This window comes from Podarcis melisellensis, assembly GCF_964234715.1.
Source record: "Podarcis melisellensis genome assembly, chromosome: 8".
NCBI classification, from domain to species: Eukaryota; Metazoa; Chordata; class Lepidosauria; order Squamata; family Lacertidae; genus Podarcis; species Podarcis melisellensis.
The window spans coordinates 7,986,592-8,002,051 of record NC_138540.1 but is presented as its reverse complement, the minus strand read 5'-3'; the positions used below and the strand labels follow the sequence as shown (position 1 = coordinate 8,002,051).

Sequence of the window (15,460 nt, the reverse complement as noted above, 5' to 3'; positions counted from 1 at the left end):
GAAGAGAAGAAAGGGAGACGACATGTTTTCTTTGCCCTGATTTATGCTTAATAAATCTTTAGCTGTTAGTACGTCTCCACAAGCCTCACGCCTGTTCTGTTTGCTCAGTATGCTCTGCTACTATAGCGTGCTCAGGCTTCTGAAGTCTGAGTCGCTGATTTACGTCGCACCAGAAATCAGGGGATCGTCACGGCTGGGAGGGCATGATCCAGGTGGGGGCTAGCCAGCTGGCACCTCGACCCCTGAAGGATGCCGACACCTATGCCTCTCCCCACAGATATTGCTGGACTCATAGCTCCCACCACCCCTGACCAATAGCCAGGTGTTGGTGTCCAGCAACACTAGGGCTGCTGGATCCCCTGCTCAGCTTTAAAGGCCCCCAATGCCATTTGCTTCCAACCCTCCATGGTGCAAATCTGCTTGTTTGGAGTTCTCTGTGGTGCTGCAACATCTAACCTGCAAGGGCCCCTCTGCATGCAAGACCTCCTCCACCCGATGAAAACCCACCAGGGACCTCTGTAGAAATGCATTTTCATGCACCCCAACCTACCAGTACTGGGTACGAGACCTGGTTTTTCCAAAAGGAACTTCTGCGACGGGTAGAAGGATTCCTTTCCCAGAAGCAAAACATCACTGGGTTTTGATATGCTCTAAAAATAAAAACAAAAGATTGAATTGAGGGAGGGAAGTTGGGCAGGGAAGCAAGGCATCAGGACTGGCAGGATGCTGATGAGTGGGCGCCGGGGGGTAAGGGGGGGCCCCTGAAGTCTGATTCTGGAGAGGGGAGCAGTGGGTTGTGGGGATCTGTACCAGCCAGGGGGCAAGAATTAGGGGCAGAGGAAGCTTCAGAGCTGGTGGAAGAGGCAGGCCAGACCAGTGAAGGGTTCGGTGCTTTCTCACCCTGGCCAGCACCACTGTCTCCCAGAACCAGGAGAGAACTGAAGTGGGAAGAGCAAAGGAAGCTTCCACAAAGCCATCATCTCCAGCTATGTGTGCACAGGAAGGTACACTCTGGGTAGCTTCCAACAAAATATTAAAATACAATAGCCCATCAAACATTAAAAGCTTCCCTAAACAGGGCTGCCTTCAGATGTCTTCTAAAAGTCTGGCATGTAGTTATTTTTCCCTTTGACATCTGAAGTGTTGGTGCTGACTTTTAAAGCCCTAAACGGCCTCGGCTCAGTATACCTGAAGGAGCGTCTCCACCCCCATCGTTCAGCCCAAACACTGAGGTCCAGCTCTGAGGGCCTTCTGGCGGTTCCCTCATTGCGAGAAGTGAGGTTACAGGGAACCAGACAGAGGGCCTTCTCGGTAGTGGCACCCGCCCTGTGGAATGCCCTCCCTTCAGATGTGAAGGAAATAAGCAGCTATCCTATCTTTAAAAGACATCTGAAGGCAGCCCTGTTTAGGGAAGTTTTTAATATTTAATGCTGTACTGTTTTTAACATTTGATTGGGAGCCGCCCAGAGTGGCTGGGGAAGCTCAGCCAGATGGGTGGGGTATAAATAAATTATTATTATTATTATTATTATTATTATTATTATTATTATTATTACATAAGTTGGTGGAGGGGGAGTGGTCCCCAGCTCCTGCAACTGCTCCATAGGTTGCAGACCTGGGAATAGCTGCCTAGACGCTACACTGGTGTGCATAGGTACTCCCAGGTATCCACAGCTGTATTGTTGTTGTTGTTGTTGTTGTTGTTGTTGTTGTTGTTATTTTATTTGATTTATATACCACCCTATACCTGCAGGTCTCAGGGCAGTCCACAGAAGAACATCAAAATTTAAAATCCCAAAATGCATAATCAAAACAACAACAACACAATAACCCCCCTCTTCAACCCCCCCCCACATTTTAAAAGGGCATAGGATGCCAGTCAAATCAATCAAAGGCCTGGTTAAAAAGGAACGTTTCTGCCTGGCACCTAAAGGTGTATAATGAAGGCACCAGGCGAACTTCCCAGGGGAGATCATTCCACAGACAGGGAGCCACTGCAGAGAAGGCCCCGTTCCCGTGTTGCCACCCTCCGGACCTCTCAAGGAGGAGGCACACGAAGGAGGGCCTCAGAAGATGATCTCAGGGTCTGGGTAGGTTCATGTGGAAGGAGGCGGTCCTTGAGGTCCTGAGGCTTTATAGATCAAAACCAGCACTTTGAATCGCTGTAGAAGTGATTGTGTTATCTTTGTCAATAAAGACTTAACTCTCTGCCGTGTGCATTCCTGTGGCTGCAAAGCATCCTTGACTCAAGGGTTGGAAAATGCTTCTCATGTGGTCACGGAGTTTGCAAATGTTTGAGTGCTTCTTCCCATTGATTCATGCCATTATTTCCAGGACACTCTTTAAACAACTACAAACTGGCTGGTCTTCCCCTTCCCCATTTTATCCTCGCTGCAAACCTGTGAGGTAGGCGAGTTATCTCCCGCTTGGACTACTGCAACATGCTCTACATGGGGCTACCTTTGAAGGTGACCCTTAAATTGCAATTAATGCAGAATGCGGCAGCTAAACTGGTGACTGGGAGTGGCCGCCGGGACCACATAACGCCGGTTCTGAGAGATCTGCATTGGCTCCCAGTACATTTCAAAGTGTTGGTGCTGACCTTGAAAGCCCTAAACGGCCTTGGTCCAGTATACCTGAAGGTGCGTCTCCACCCCCATCATTCAGCCCAGACACTGAGATCCATCACCGAGGGCCTTCTGGCGGTTCCCTCATTGTGAGAAGTGAGGTTACAGGGAACCAGACAGAGGGCTTCTCGGTAGTGGCACCCGCCCTGTGGAATGCCCTCCCATCAGATGTCAAAGAGATAAACAACTACCTGACATTCAGAAGACATCTTAAGGCAACCCTGCTCAGGGAAGTTTTTAATATGTAATGCTGTACTGTTTTTAACACTTGATTGGGAGCTGCCCAGAGTGGCTGGGGAAACTCAGCCAGATGGGCAGGGTATAAATAATAAATTATTATTATTATTGGCTAAGAGGCAATGACTGGGCCCCCAAGGTGATATTCATAGCTGAGCAGGGAGATCTGAACCTTGGTCTCCCAGGTCCAGCAGAACCAAGACACCATGCTGGCCCTTCATGCAGTGTGCACTTGCCTGGGAAAGGTTGCAGTTAGAGGAGGCCATCTTCATCGCTTTCAAAATGCTGCAAAATAAAAAAGGGAGTTGTATAAGTGATGGGTTTCCTGGACAGCTTGCAAGCGGATCTCAGGCTCCTGTTCCACAGTGCAAAGATTGGCTTCTAGGACCTTCCCAGCCTGGTGCTCTACAGATATTTCGGACTACAGCCCAATCCAGCACATATAACAGCAAAGAGTGAGGTGTGGAGCTTGAAAACTCCGAGGCTCAAATCTCTAAAGGGCTGCATGGTTTATGTTCACTACAGGGAACCTACTGGGCCTCCATGTCCCCTGTCCATTGTTCATGCTGGCTAGTGCCAACAGGAGTCTATTTTATTTTATTTGCTAATCAAATGCGTTCATCAAAACCCCATAACAGCCTCTGCCCTCAAACTTACAGTCTAAAAGGCCATGACGTAATAGGAAAACAGATGGGGAGAGAGGAGGAAATAAGGAAACTTAGGTACAGAATTATTTTACGGGCCAGCTGGGGTGGAAAAGCTCAAGGAGGTAAAAAGGTAAAGGTAAAGGGACCCCTGACCATTAGGTCCAGTCGTGGACGACTGGGGTTGCGGCTCTCATCTCGCTTTATTGGCCGAGGGAGCCGGTGTACAGCTTCTGGGTCATGTGGCCAGCATGACTAAGCCGCTTCTGGCGAACCAGAGCAGCATACGGAAACACTGTTTACCTTACTGCTGGAGTGGTACCTATTTATCTAATTGCACTTTGATGTGCTTTTGAACTGCTAGGTTGGCAGGAGCAGGGACAGAGCAACGGGAGCTCACCCCGTCACGGGGATTCAAACCACCAACCTTCTGATCGGCAAGTCCTAGGCTCTGCGGTTTAACCCACAGCGCCACCTGCGTCCCTTGAAAAGCTCAAGGAGAGGAGGTGGTAAAAGTTGCTGGTCTCACAGCAGCGCCTGCAGAGTGGCCCTGCTTCCCTCCCCTATCTCAGCAGAAGAGGTGCCCAGTCACATCTGGAGGGCCACACGCTCCCCCATCCTAGGTTCATGGAAACATCTGAACCAAGGCCATGGAATCTGGGGTACAGAGAGAGGCATCATTAGCAGGCTATTAGCAGCGGCCATAGGATGCAGGTGGCGCTGTGGTCTAAACCACAGAGCCTAGGGCTTGCCGATCAGAAGGTTGGCAGTTCGAATCCCTGCGACGGGGTGAGCTCCCGTTGCTCGGCTCCTGTCAACCTAGCAGTTCGAAAGCACGTCAAAGTGCAAGTAGATAAATAGGTACTGCTCTGGTGGGAAGGTAAACGGCATTTCCGTGCGCTGCTCTGGTTCGCCAGAAGCGGCTTAGTCATGCTGGCCACATGACCCGGAAGCTGTACACTGGCTCCTTCGGCCAATAAAGCAAGATGAGCACCGCAACTCCAGAGTCGGCCACGACTGGACATAACGGTCAGGGGTCCCTTTACCCTTTACCTAGCAGCGGCCATTAGCAGCAGCACCCCCAGCCTCAACACTAGACTCACAGCGACTCCTATGCGCAGCACTCAGGTGAGACAGGGCTGCTTGCAAGGGTGAGCAGCTGCACAGACATACAGGCATAGGGATCCATCTGGCGGGGGGCTGTGCGTCCCCTGCCTCTGCACCACCATGGTGCCCTCCAGGTAGGCGCTGCTGGTGTCAGGAGGGTGGAGCCACCCCCAAACACCGCCTGCTGCTGTTTATGATACTCGTCTGGGGTGCGAGACAGTCTGCGTTCAGCTCTCAAACAATCTCAAGGACATCTCTTGCAAACTGCACAGCCTGCTTATTTATATCAACGCGGCAGTATGTTGGTGGTGGTGGGTGCACAGGGGGAGAGAGAAAAAGTGCATGAAACACTCCCAGGTTTTCTTTCTTTTTTCCCAAATCTTTTTAATAAAAGATTTTTATTAATGTAAAATAAAAAGTACAAAAGAAGCATAACTAAAGTTACAAAACGTAGGAGCTGTACAGCCCTCTGCCCCACAACTTGCCCCTTTGAGCTCATGGGATGACCAAACAGCAACTTCCTGATCTAAGGACTTTCTTAGGCAGATGCTAGAGAGATAACTTATTTGGCCCAGAAATAGAAGACACTACAGGATTTTAACCTCTTGTTGTGGTAAACATAGATGTAGACCCTGGCTGTTTGCAGAGAAACTACCGTATTTTTCGTCCCATAGGACGCTCCGTCCCATAGGACGCACCTAGTTTTTTTTTTTTTTGGGGGGGGGAAATAAAGAAAAAAAAATCCCTTTATTTCCTCCCCAAAACCAGGTCGGGGAACAGTGGGATGGAGGTGCTGCGCCTCCCTGCTGTCCCCCGAGCTTGTGGGGCTGGCCGATGTCTGCCCGGCGCACGGAGCGCTCTGCTTCAGGGAGCCTTGCGCGCCAGGCGGCAGGCTGCTATTTGCAGCCTAAGGAGCCCTGCGGGAACTCCTGCGGGCTCCCCAGGCTTGCGGATAGCTTCCTGAAACCTGGAGAGCGAGAGGGGTCAGTGCGCACCGACCCCTCTCGCTCTCCAGGCTTCAGCGAAAGCCTGCATTCGCCCCATAGGATGCACACACATTTTCCCTTCATTTTTGGAGGGGAAAAAGTGCATCCTATAGGGCGAAAAATACGGTAACTCACAAATCGTGGGTCTCTAAGGGTAAGGTAGACCTGGAACATTTTTACGCTGTGGTGGGATTTCATTTCTTTTGTGTCAATTTCAGGCATGCGAAACACCTACTCCCAACCAAAGCGTGAAAATTTGGCTTCCGTGATATTTCTACAGCTGCTTTTATTTTCTACGTGATCTGCCCTCTATTTATTTGGAAAATACACCCCTGTACTGCTCCTGTGTTTTGTAACTTTGATTATGCACTTCCTCTCTCCCTTCTGCTTCTGAACGCCTGAAAAAGCCTTATAAGCGATGAGAGCCGGGGCTGCGGAACCCACAACCATGACAAGGGCAGCCTATATCAAGAGGACATGCTTCATGCTGTTGACATCCTTGCTTGGGGCTGCGTCTGCTTGCAACCTCCACCGATACACTGCAGCACCCCAAAACTCTCAGGCTGGATGTGTCAGTGTTTCCCTGCTCTAGGGGACAGGGCTGAGAAAAGCTCAGCAACCCAACTGTCCCAGGGTAAAACATCCAGGGGTGAAAAGAGCAGTGCCACAGCCCTGCAAAAGCGAAAGGAGAAAATCGCCTTATTGTGAATCTCATTTCCTGGTAGTCAGAGCATTTGACCTAAAACAGCACCCAGCAGAGGCCAGGGATCCTCACCCAGAGACCCTACCTCAGTTCCGTCTTGATTTCCTCATAATCTGACTGGGCCCGCAGCTTTTCTTCCAACTTCTAAAAGAAAAAAATATAAACAAAGGGTTCAAAATCAGATATGGGTGTTTGCAGCCTAAAGCTAGCTTGGGTGATCGAGCCAGGGATTAGACCGCTAGGCAGAGTGCGCCAGCCACCTCAAGCGGCAGAGATACAGGTACTGGAGCGGGCAATGTTGAAAAAACATTAAACTGCTAGTTTAGTTGGCTTCTGCACATAGAAGAGGGAGATGCCGTCTCTTCCTTTGCCTCAGGCAGCACAATATCTTAGGCCAGTCTGAAATCCAGCATGTTATTAGCCATGCTCAAGACATAATTTAGATCTTCGCCCCCACAACCTTATCCTCAACTGAACTGGAGCTCAAATGCCTCAGTTTTCGGAAGACCGTCGGAGTTCTGAAATGTTCGAAAATCGAAAACTCAACGGCCGACAGCTAGGCCCCAGGATCTTGTGCTCAGCGAAAGCCGCTGTGGCACGTTTGAAAATGGAAGCATTTACTTCCTGGTTTATGGTGTTCGTAAACCGAAATGTTTGTCAATGGAGGCGTTCGAAAATCGAGGTACCACTGTGCGTGTAATGGTGCAGGCACACAATCACACACACAAGGGTCTGTGCCCCTGTCTGCTCACTCATCAACCCCCCCGCCACCCCCCATGAACCCCCAAAACTTCCCCTTCGCACCCCATGCAACTAATAAGCTCGCTTTCCTTGGTCTCTTGGATTTTTCTGCAAATCCAGGGTTGTGATGCAGCAGGACAAATTGTCCCATGGTAGCTGTGCGATGACAGCCGTACATTTTTATGTACACAGTATGTGAAATATATACATATATACCTTGTTACGAACCTTGGGTTAGGTCCACTTGAATTCATACCTGGCGCAAACCCATTGAAATCAGGGGACCTATGTTAGTCATGCACACTAATTTCAGCGGGTCTACTCTGAGTATATTATTGCTGCCATTTGTTGTATTTTCAGTCGCTTTTCCCACGCAAGCAACCCAAAGCGACTTATGGGAATAGTAAAAGAAAACTATTTCATGGATACAGCTACTGATTCTAGATTAACTTCATCAATGAATAATGAAGCCAGATTCAAATAAGTGAACAAAATTCTTCTGATTCTTAAAAAAAGCAACCTTTATGCAGATGGGGTGAGTTGTGAAGGGTGGGGTGGGGCTCAATCCACCCCCCCTCAGCTGCCCCCCCCAACACAACAAGAGTCTGCAGGGGAGGCCTTGAGCTCAACTCTGCATTCTGCATCACGAACCTCTATTGCATCATTCTTGGCTGCCACCTGTCGCTCCAGGTCTGCAATCTGGTTGGCCGAAGACTCTTCTAGCTCCTGCAGGGAGTTTTGCAAATGCTGGATCTCCTTGAGAAGGCGGAGGATCTCCCGGTCCTTGGAGGCCAGCGCTGCCTCCAACCGTGGCCCTGGACACAGGGAGTAATTCACTTTGTCCTGCAAAAGACGAGGCGGTTCACAGGAAAAATACTACTACTACTACTAATATTTATTTATACCCCGCCCTCCCCGGCCAGAGCTGGGCTCAGGGCGGCTAACACCAGTAAAATTACAGTAAAAACATAATAGGAAAAAAACCCCAATTTAAAAGACAGGTTAAAATGCAATTTAAAATGGAGCCTCATTTTAAAAGTAGCCTCATTTTAATGGAGCCTCATTTTAATGGAGCCTCATTTTAAAAGTAGCCCATAGATCAAGACCATAAGAGGAGGGAAACATAAGGGTCAGACTGAGTCCAAACCAAAGGCCAGGTGGAACAGCTCCGTCTTGCAGGCCCTGCGGAAAGATATCAAGTCCCACAGGGCCCTGGTCTCTTGGGACAGAGCGTTCCACCAAGTCGGGGCCAGTACCGAAAAGGCCCTGGCCCTAGTTGAGACCAATCTAACCATCTTGCGACCTGGGACCTCCAAAGTGTTGTCATTTGTGGACCTTAAGGTCCTCTGCGGGGCATACCAGGAGAGGCAGTCGCGTAGGTACATGGGTCCAAACCCCATGTAGCTCTTTAGTTTTTCTTTTCTTTTTTTAGAAAGGAACTTCTTGGTGGGTGCCTCCCAACAAAATTACAGCAGTATTTTTTTTTAAGGGGGAGAATTTGGAAGTCTCTCAAGGGCCGCATTCTCCCATGGGAAATTTGCCAGGGGCCACATTCTAGCAGCGGGAAGTGATGCAAAAAAACTGTTTTGGGAGGCAGGTGAAAGTGTATGTGTGTGTGTTTGTATCTGCTAAATTTTTTTGAAAGCGTTTGTCAGTCTGCCCTCTGTGGGTTCAAACGTCTCTTGACATATCGTTGCCTAATTTCGCTGGATGGTTCCTGAGCTGAGGGAGTCAGTTCTCATCTACGTTTGGAAGCCATTTTGAATGAAGATGGAGGACTGAAGCATCCCAAAATTTGGAGAGGGCCTCCAAAGTTCAGACTCATTAGAGGAACCCCTGACCATTAGGTTCAGTCGTGACTGACTCTGGGCTTGAGGCACTCATCTTCCTTTATTGGCTGAGGAAACTGGCGTACAGCTTCCGGGTCATGTGGCCAGCATGACTAAGCCGCTTCTGGCGAACCAGAGCAGCGCACGGAAACGCCGTTTACCTTCCCGTGGGAGAGGTACCTATTTATCTACTTGCACTTTGACGTGCTTTCGAACTGCTAGGTTGGCAGGAGCAGGGACTGAGCCACGGGAGCTCAACCCGTCGCGGGAATTCGAACCGCCGACCTTCTGATCGGCAAGTCCTAGGCTCTGTGGTTTAACCCACAGCGCCACCTGCTTGAGATATCATTGCCAAATTTAGCTGGATGGTTCCTGAGCTGAGAGAGCCAATTCTCATCTACGTCTGAAAGCCATTTTGAATAAAGATGGAGGACTGAAGCATCCCAAACTTTGAAGAGGGCCTCCAAAGTTCAGCCTCGTTAAGCCAACGCAAACAGAGAGGCAAATTGGGGTCCTCATGGAGCCATTCCTGCTTGGAGGAGGGTCCTTGTGCTGGAGGGCTTCCACTTCTAATTGAAGTTCATTGGGTCTGCTTTGTTCCCCTTTCAGGGGCAGGAGGCCAGTTTCCTGGAGGACTGACCAGTCCAGAGGCTCTACACTGCCTGCCAACTGCAGGGGCTGATATTGCATGCCTCTGGGGCTTGGGCACACAAAATCCCTACTCACTCACTAGGCAAAGCCCCAAGCCTTGGGCTGCTGAGGTTGCCGGTTCAAGACTGCAAACTCTCAATTTGGAGAATCTCTCAAATATTTACCAAGGGATTTGAGGCAACAAAACTGGGCCAATTCACTTAGGCAAGCCTGCCTCCCACCAAAAGAAATGGTCTTGGATTACAACTCCCATCATGCCCAGCCAGCACGATGGAAGTTGTAGTCCCAAAATTCAAGAGGGGGCAAGGTTGGGGACAGCTGACCATAGGCCTCGTGACATAGGATGAGGCCCAGTGGAGGTCTTCTCCTTGTCCTCACCCCGCTGGATCCCTGGGGAGAGCAGCAGGCCAGGCGAAGAGAGCTGTTTACAGATGCAAGCTGCTCCCGCAGGCTCTCCACCTCCCTCTGGGCAGCCTCGGCTCTCTGCAAAGAAAGAGAAGCAGTGGTTAGTGCGTCTGCCAAGGACAGCAATCGCAGGAGGCCACCTGCGCTTCCCCGCAAACCCCAAAGCCCTTCCCTCTTCTCTCCCCATGGTTACCTGGTTGGCTTTTTCAAGGTTCGTCATAATCATGGCCACTTCATCTGTCCTGCGGCAGCAAAGCAAAGGCAATCAGTTACATGACATGTAGGGACAAGTGCAGAGCTTGGACGGGAGATTGCTGTACTTTACAATGAAACCTGGATATCTTATGGATGCAGGGAAAGGCTAGCAGAAGGGCTGGATCTGAATCCAAGGCAATATTATTGTCAAGGCTCTGTGTTTCACCATGGGATGGCGAAAAGAAAAGAAAAAGGTAGCTGTGGTTTTGCTTGCAAGGAAAACAAATATATCATAGAACATACTCCATGTTCTAAACCAGGGGTCAGCAAACTTTTTCAGCAGGGGGCCGGTCCACTGTCCCTCAGACCTTGTGGGGGGCCGGACTATATTTTGGAAAAAAATAAAAATCAACGAATTCCTATGCCCCACAAATAACCCAGAGATGCATTTTAAATAAAAGGACACATTCTACTCATGTAAAAACACGCTGATTCCCGGACTGTCCACGGGCCGGATTTAGAAGGCGATTGGGCCGGATCTGGCCCCTGGGCCTTAGTTTGCCTATCCATGCTCTAAACCAGCCTTTCTCAACCTGTGGGTCCCCAGATGTTGTTGAACTACAACTCCCAAGGCCAGAGCTCAGGGACGATGGGAGTTGTAGTCCAACAACTTCTGTGGACCCACAGGTTGATAACCACTGCAGTCTAAACATTATATCTTGTGTAAATGTACACGTGTTTGTGTAAATGTACCAATTTTCATACAATGGACACGTTCTGCGGTGGCATACGGCTTCCCTGACTGATGATGCCACCTTCATTTTATTTATTTCATAAAATTTACACACTGCTTGGTTGTTTTAAGAAGCAGTTTACAATGTGCTAGACTGCTCCTGTGACAAAACTCACTCCATAGCCTCTAGCTGGTCCTCTCTTATGTTTGGTTAATGCTACATAGCAAGGGGAGGGATGTGGGTGGCGCTGTGGGTTAACCACAGAGCCTAGGACTTGCCGATCAGAAGGTCAGCAGTTTGAATCCCTGAGACGGGGTGAGCTCCCGTTGCTCGGTCCCTGCTCCTGCCAACCTAGCAGTTCAAAAGCATGTCAACGTGCAAGTAGATAAATAGGTACCGCTCTGGTGGGAAGGTAAATGGTGCTGCTCTGGTTCACCAGAAGTGGCTTAATCATGCTGGCCACATGACCCAGAAGCTGTATGCCGGCTCCCTTGGCCAATAAAGCAAGATGAGCGCCGCAATTCCAGAGTCGGTCATGACTGGAGCTAATGGTCAGAGGTCCCTTTACCTTTACCTTTAAGGGGAGGGGAGGACTTGCTGCAGAATCTCTAAAAGGATAAAGCCTATCTCTCCTCCTCCCCAGCCTCCAGCCCCACACACAAGGAATGTGGATGCCAAATTCTGCCCCCACCTCATCCTTCCTCATTCAACATGTAGCAGCTAAAATCTTGATCAAAGGCAACTTTTTTTGCCCTAAGCAAATTGTTGCACACGGCATGATCAAAGAACATCTGGTTGGGCATGATAGGAGTAAGCATTCCAAGTCTGTTGCATAATCGGAACGAGAAATGTGGGAGATGCATCTGAACGGCAGGCAGACAAGGAGAATGCTGAAAACAGCTGGAAGAGGAGTGGGGAGGGGCCACGACGACACACCACCCATTTCTGGCTGCCTTTCAAGGATGCTGCTGTGACGTTAACATATGAGAGTGCTGGAGGTGAAATAGTTAAACAGGTTACCCAATCAGGACCCAGGGGGTGGAGTCAGAGGGACTATAAAACCAGCTCTGGGAAGGGCAAAGGGAGGAGTTCGTTGGGTAGTTGCTTGGAGTGGGAGTGAATTGGGATAGAGTCTGTGGGTAGGTTGAGTTACTGTAGAGAAATAAGCTGAGTCAGGAACGGTTAGGGGCTAGGAAGACAAGTAAATATCTGAGAGGTGGTTTAGTGAGGGAGAGCAGGTAGCAGAAGTTATAGGTCTGGATAGGCACCCAATGAATGTAATTGACTGATACGGTTTATGAAACCACACGCTTGTTAAACTGCAATAAATAAACAAAAGTTTATGTTCCAATTTAACCCTGACTGGACTCAGTATTGTCCCAGCTAGGGGACAGCGAGAAATAAAGTGGTGGCACAGGGATCAATAGACGGTGAAACGTCCGGGGACCCTGTGCGATCGCCACAGCTGCTTGCCTGAAAAAGGAGGCTAGGAAAAGGCACTCCTGCCCCGTGACAAAAAAAAAGAACCCCAACTGGGACACAACCAAGGAAAATAAACACAAGAGCGTCTAGTGGAGCTCTGTGAAAGATAAGTTGGCCTCTCAGGGATTTCACCCCCTCCCTCACCTGCAATAGGGACCTTATGAAAGCACATCAAGGAACAGGATCAGGATCAAGGTGGAGCAAGCTTGTTTTCTGATGCTTCAGGGGGGAGCAGTCAGACTAATAATAATAATAATAATAATAATAATAATAATAATAATTTATTATTTATACCCCGCCCATCTGGCTGGTTCTCCCCAGCTACTCTGGGTGGCTTCCAACAGAACACTAAAATACAATAACCTATTAAACATTAAAAGCTTCCCTAAACAGGGCTGCCTTCAGATGTCTTCTAAAAGTTTGGTAGTTATTTTTCTCTTTGACATCTGGTGGGAGGGCGTTCCCATGATGGCAGGCACAGAACAGGTGGCAAAGTTTTTGAATAAAACTCTCCTTATTAGCCTGATAGATAAATATGGTCCGTGATTCCTGCATTGTAGGGAGCTGGACGTCCCTTGGGGCCCAATTCTATGATTTCATTATTTTAATCCTGTGATTTTCAGCTATATCAATATGTATTTTTATCAATGTTACAAAGTGTACTTGTCAATTGTTATAACATGTTTTAACGACCTGCTGACCGCTAACAATGAAAGTAAGGTGAGCTTATAAAGTACAGGACTAGCCGCCTGAGAAACAGTTTCTATCCAAATGCGATTTTGTTTTTAAACGCAGTGTAAGGAGTCTCTATTTGAGTATATTGTATTTTATAAATGGGGTATCAGAGTTTTTAGGGGGCTAACCAGGTTGGGATAGCTGGGATAGCAGGCTTGTTGGTTTTTGAATGTCTTATGTAGATTCTTTTTCAATTTCGTTGTTCTGTATGGGACAATGACAATAAATATCAATCAATCAATCAATTCTATCTGATTTTGTTGGGCTATTTGGTCTCCATTGCCCTGGCTCTCTTGCTAGATTTTGTATTATTATTTTGCACCTGGCACCGCTGCCTGTGTTTGCTATTTTATTCATTTCATTCGAGTGCTACAATTTTGCATGTTAAAAGCAGTGGCTGTGAGCCACTTTGGACCTCTTTGGGTGGAAAAGCAGCTGAGAAATGCATTAATGCAAATAAACGTCTAAATAAATGTTACTGAGTGGAACAAGCAAAGGGACTTACTTTGAAGCTGCCTCTTCATCGTATTTACACCGCAAGTCGACCAGCTCTGTCTGGGTTGCATTCAGTGCTGATTAGCAAGGGGGGGTGGGAAACAACAGAAGCAAAGGGTCAAAAACACCCTTCCACTGGAATCGGATAGATCATATTTGCTCTGGACAGCAAGAGAGAGAGATGACCCGAAGCCTTTTTCAAGAATATTACTCTGCAGTAGCAATCTGGATGTAGCAAGCATCACGGGGAAGGAGATTTTAGCAAAATACTAGGACAGACGTCGCTAACCTGGTGCCCACCCAAATGTTTCGAACGACAACTCCCATCAGTTGCAGCCAGCTTTTTTCTTTAGCTGTGCCCCCCATCAATATGAAATTTGTTGCACGTTTAACTGGTTGATGTAATAGCCTAAAACTCCCGTGAGTCATCAACCACGCTTGATTTAAACTGGGCAGCAGCCCCGTTATCTATCGATAAAAGGCAAACAAACGTCACCTGGTGCTTTGCAGAGTATCAGCAGCAAAACGAAAGACCCCTGTCTTGAGCTTACAATGCTGTCATTTAGCATCTGCCTATTTTATTTATTTATTTTCATAAATTTATATACCGCTTGATCGTGAGAAAAAAACCTGAAAGCGGTTTTTTAAAAAAAGAAGAAGAAGCAAGGAAATTGTAAATAAAAAAAAGTTAACCACAGCTATTTTAAAACATTCAGAAAATACTAATTAAAATCAGCAACAAACGAAAAACAGATTAAAATACGTGTAAAAACATTCTGCAAACCTGGATCAGATTTCCTAAACAAAAATGTTTTGAGCAGGGGCCAAAAAGAGTACAGTGATTTGGGACATCCAGATTTGACAAGCTTATGGAAATTAAATGGGAGTTTTTTACTCCTGGATATAAAAATCTGGATAGAAAAAATGGGCCCCTTTTTGAGACAGACTCCTTCCAAGATTGGACATTTGTAATTAAATATGACTGGCAAACTACTAGAGGGACATGGATTAAGCGGGTAGGAACTTCAGGAAGACATTAGGATGAAGGGATAGAAGGAACACAACAGAGAAAGGGGGGAGGGAAATTTGGAATCCAAAGGTTGTAAAATTATTTTTTTATTTTTATATCTTTTTTTTTCTTTTTTTATAAAATTTTGAAAGGGGGAACTCGTGGAAGGGAAAAAATCGATCTTAGGGGATGGGAATTTGGAAAAATTGGGTTATTGATGTTAAGTGAGTCATGGGATAAAAATTTGTTGAATTTAATTGCTTATTCGGAAGATTTGGAACGCAATTGGGGGCGGGAAGGGGAAGTCCTGGCTTTGGTTTTGGAAGAAAGTGTATGAATTGGATCTAATTTGTTTTTAATTTGGAAAATCTTAATAAAAATTATATTAAAAAAAAAAACAAACAAAAAGAGTACAGTGGTACCTCGGGGTAAGTACTTAATTCGGTTCGGAGGTCCGTTCTTAACCTGAAACTGTTCTGAACCTGAAGCACTACTTTAGCTAATGGGGCCTCCTGCTGCTGAGCTGCCAGAGCACGATTTCTATTCTCATCCTGAAGCAAAGTTCTTAACCCAAGGCACTACTTCTGGGTTAGCGGAGTCTGTAACCTGAAGCGTATGTAACCTGAGGTACCACTGTACAGCGAAGGAGCATGCCTGGTGACAATAGGCAGGGAGTTCCAAAGTGTAGGTGTTGCCAGGCTAAAACATTTGGGTTCTTAGAAATGCCTTCAGTTAAAAGGTTCTTGTATGTTTGGGTTCCCCACTGAGCCTCACAGATGCACGAATCCACAGAGGGTTATACAGTGGTACCTCGGGTTAAGTACTTAATTTGTTCCGGAGGTCCGTTCTTAACCTGAAACTGTTCTTAACCTGAAGCACC

The 15,460-nt window shown here is 47.6% G+C and overlaps 1 protein-coding gene across 1 annotated transcript in view; it reads right to left on the bottom strand.

Moving 5' to 3' along the window:
- The window catches only part of CUX2 (cut like homeobox 2), a 236,804-nt gene that overhangs the window by 26,278 nt on the left and 195,066 nt on the right, over nucleotides 1-15,460 (bottom strand). Inside the window, exons 8-14 of the mRNA XM_081923033.1 lie at nucleotides 13,582-13,648; nucleotides 10,124-10,172; nucleotides 9,904-10,008; nucleotides 7,697-7,888; nucleotides 6,390-6,448; nucleotides 3,101-3,149; nucleotides 551-650 (exon numbers count right to left, since the gene is read on the bottom strand). Of these exons, the coding sequence (XP_081779159.1) occupies nucleotides 551-650; nucleotides 3,101-3,149; nucleotides 6,390-6,448; nucleotides 7,697-7,888; nucleotides 9,904-10,008; nucleotides 10,124-10,172; nucleotides 13,582-13,648 (621 nt within the window). The remainder of the gene's footprint in view (nucleotides 1-550; nucleotides 651-3,100; nucleotides 3,150-6,389; nucleotides 6,449-7,696; nucleotides 7,889-9,903; nucleotides 10,009-10,123; nucleotides 10,173-13,581; nucleotides 13,649-15,460) is intronic.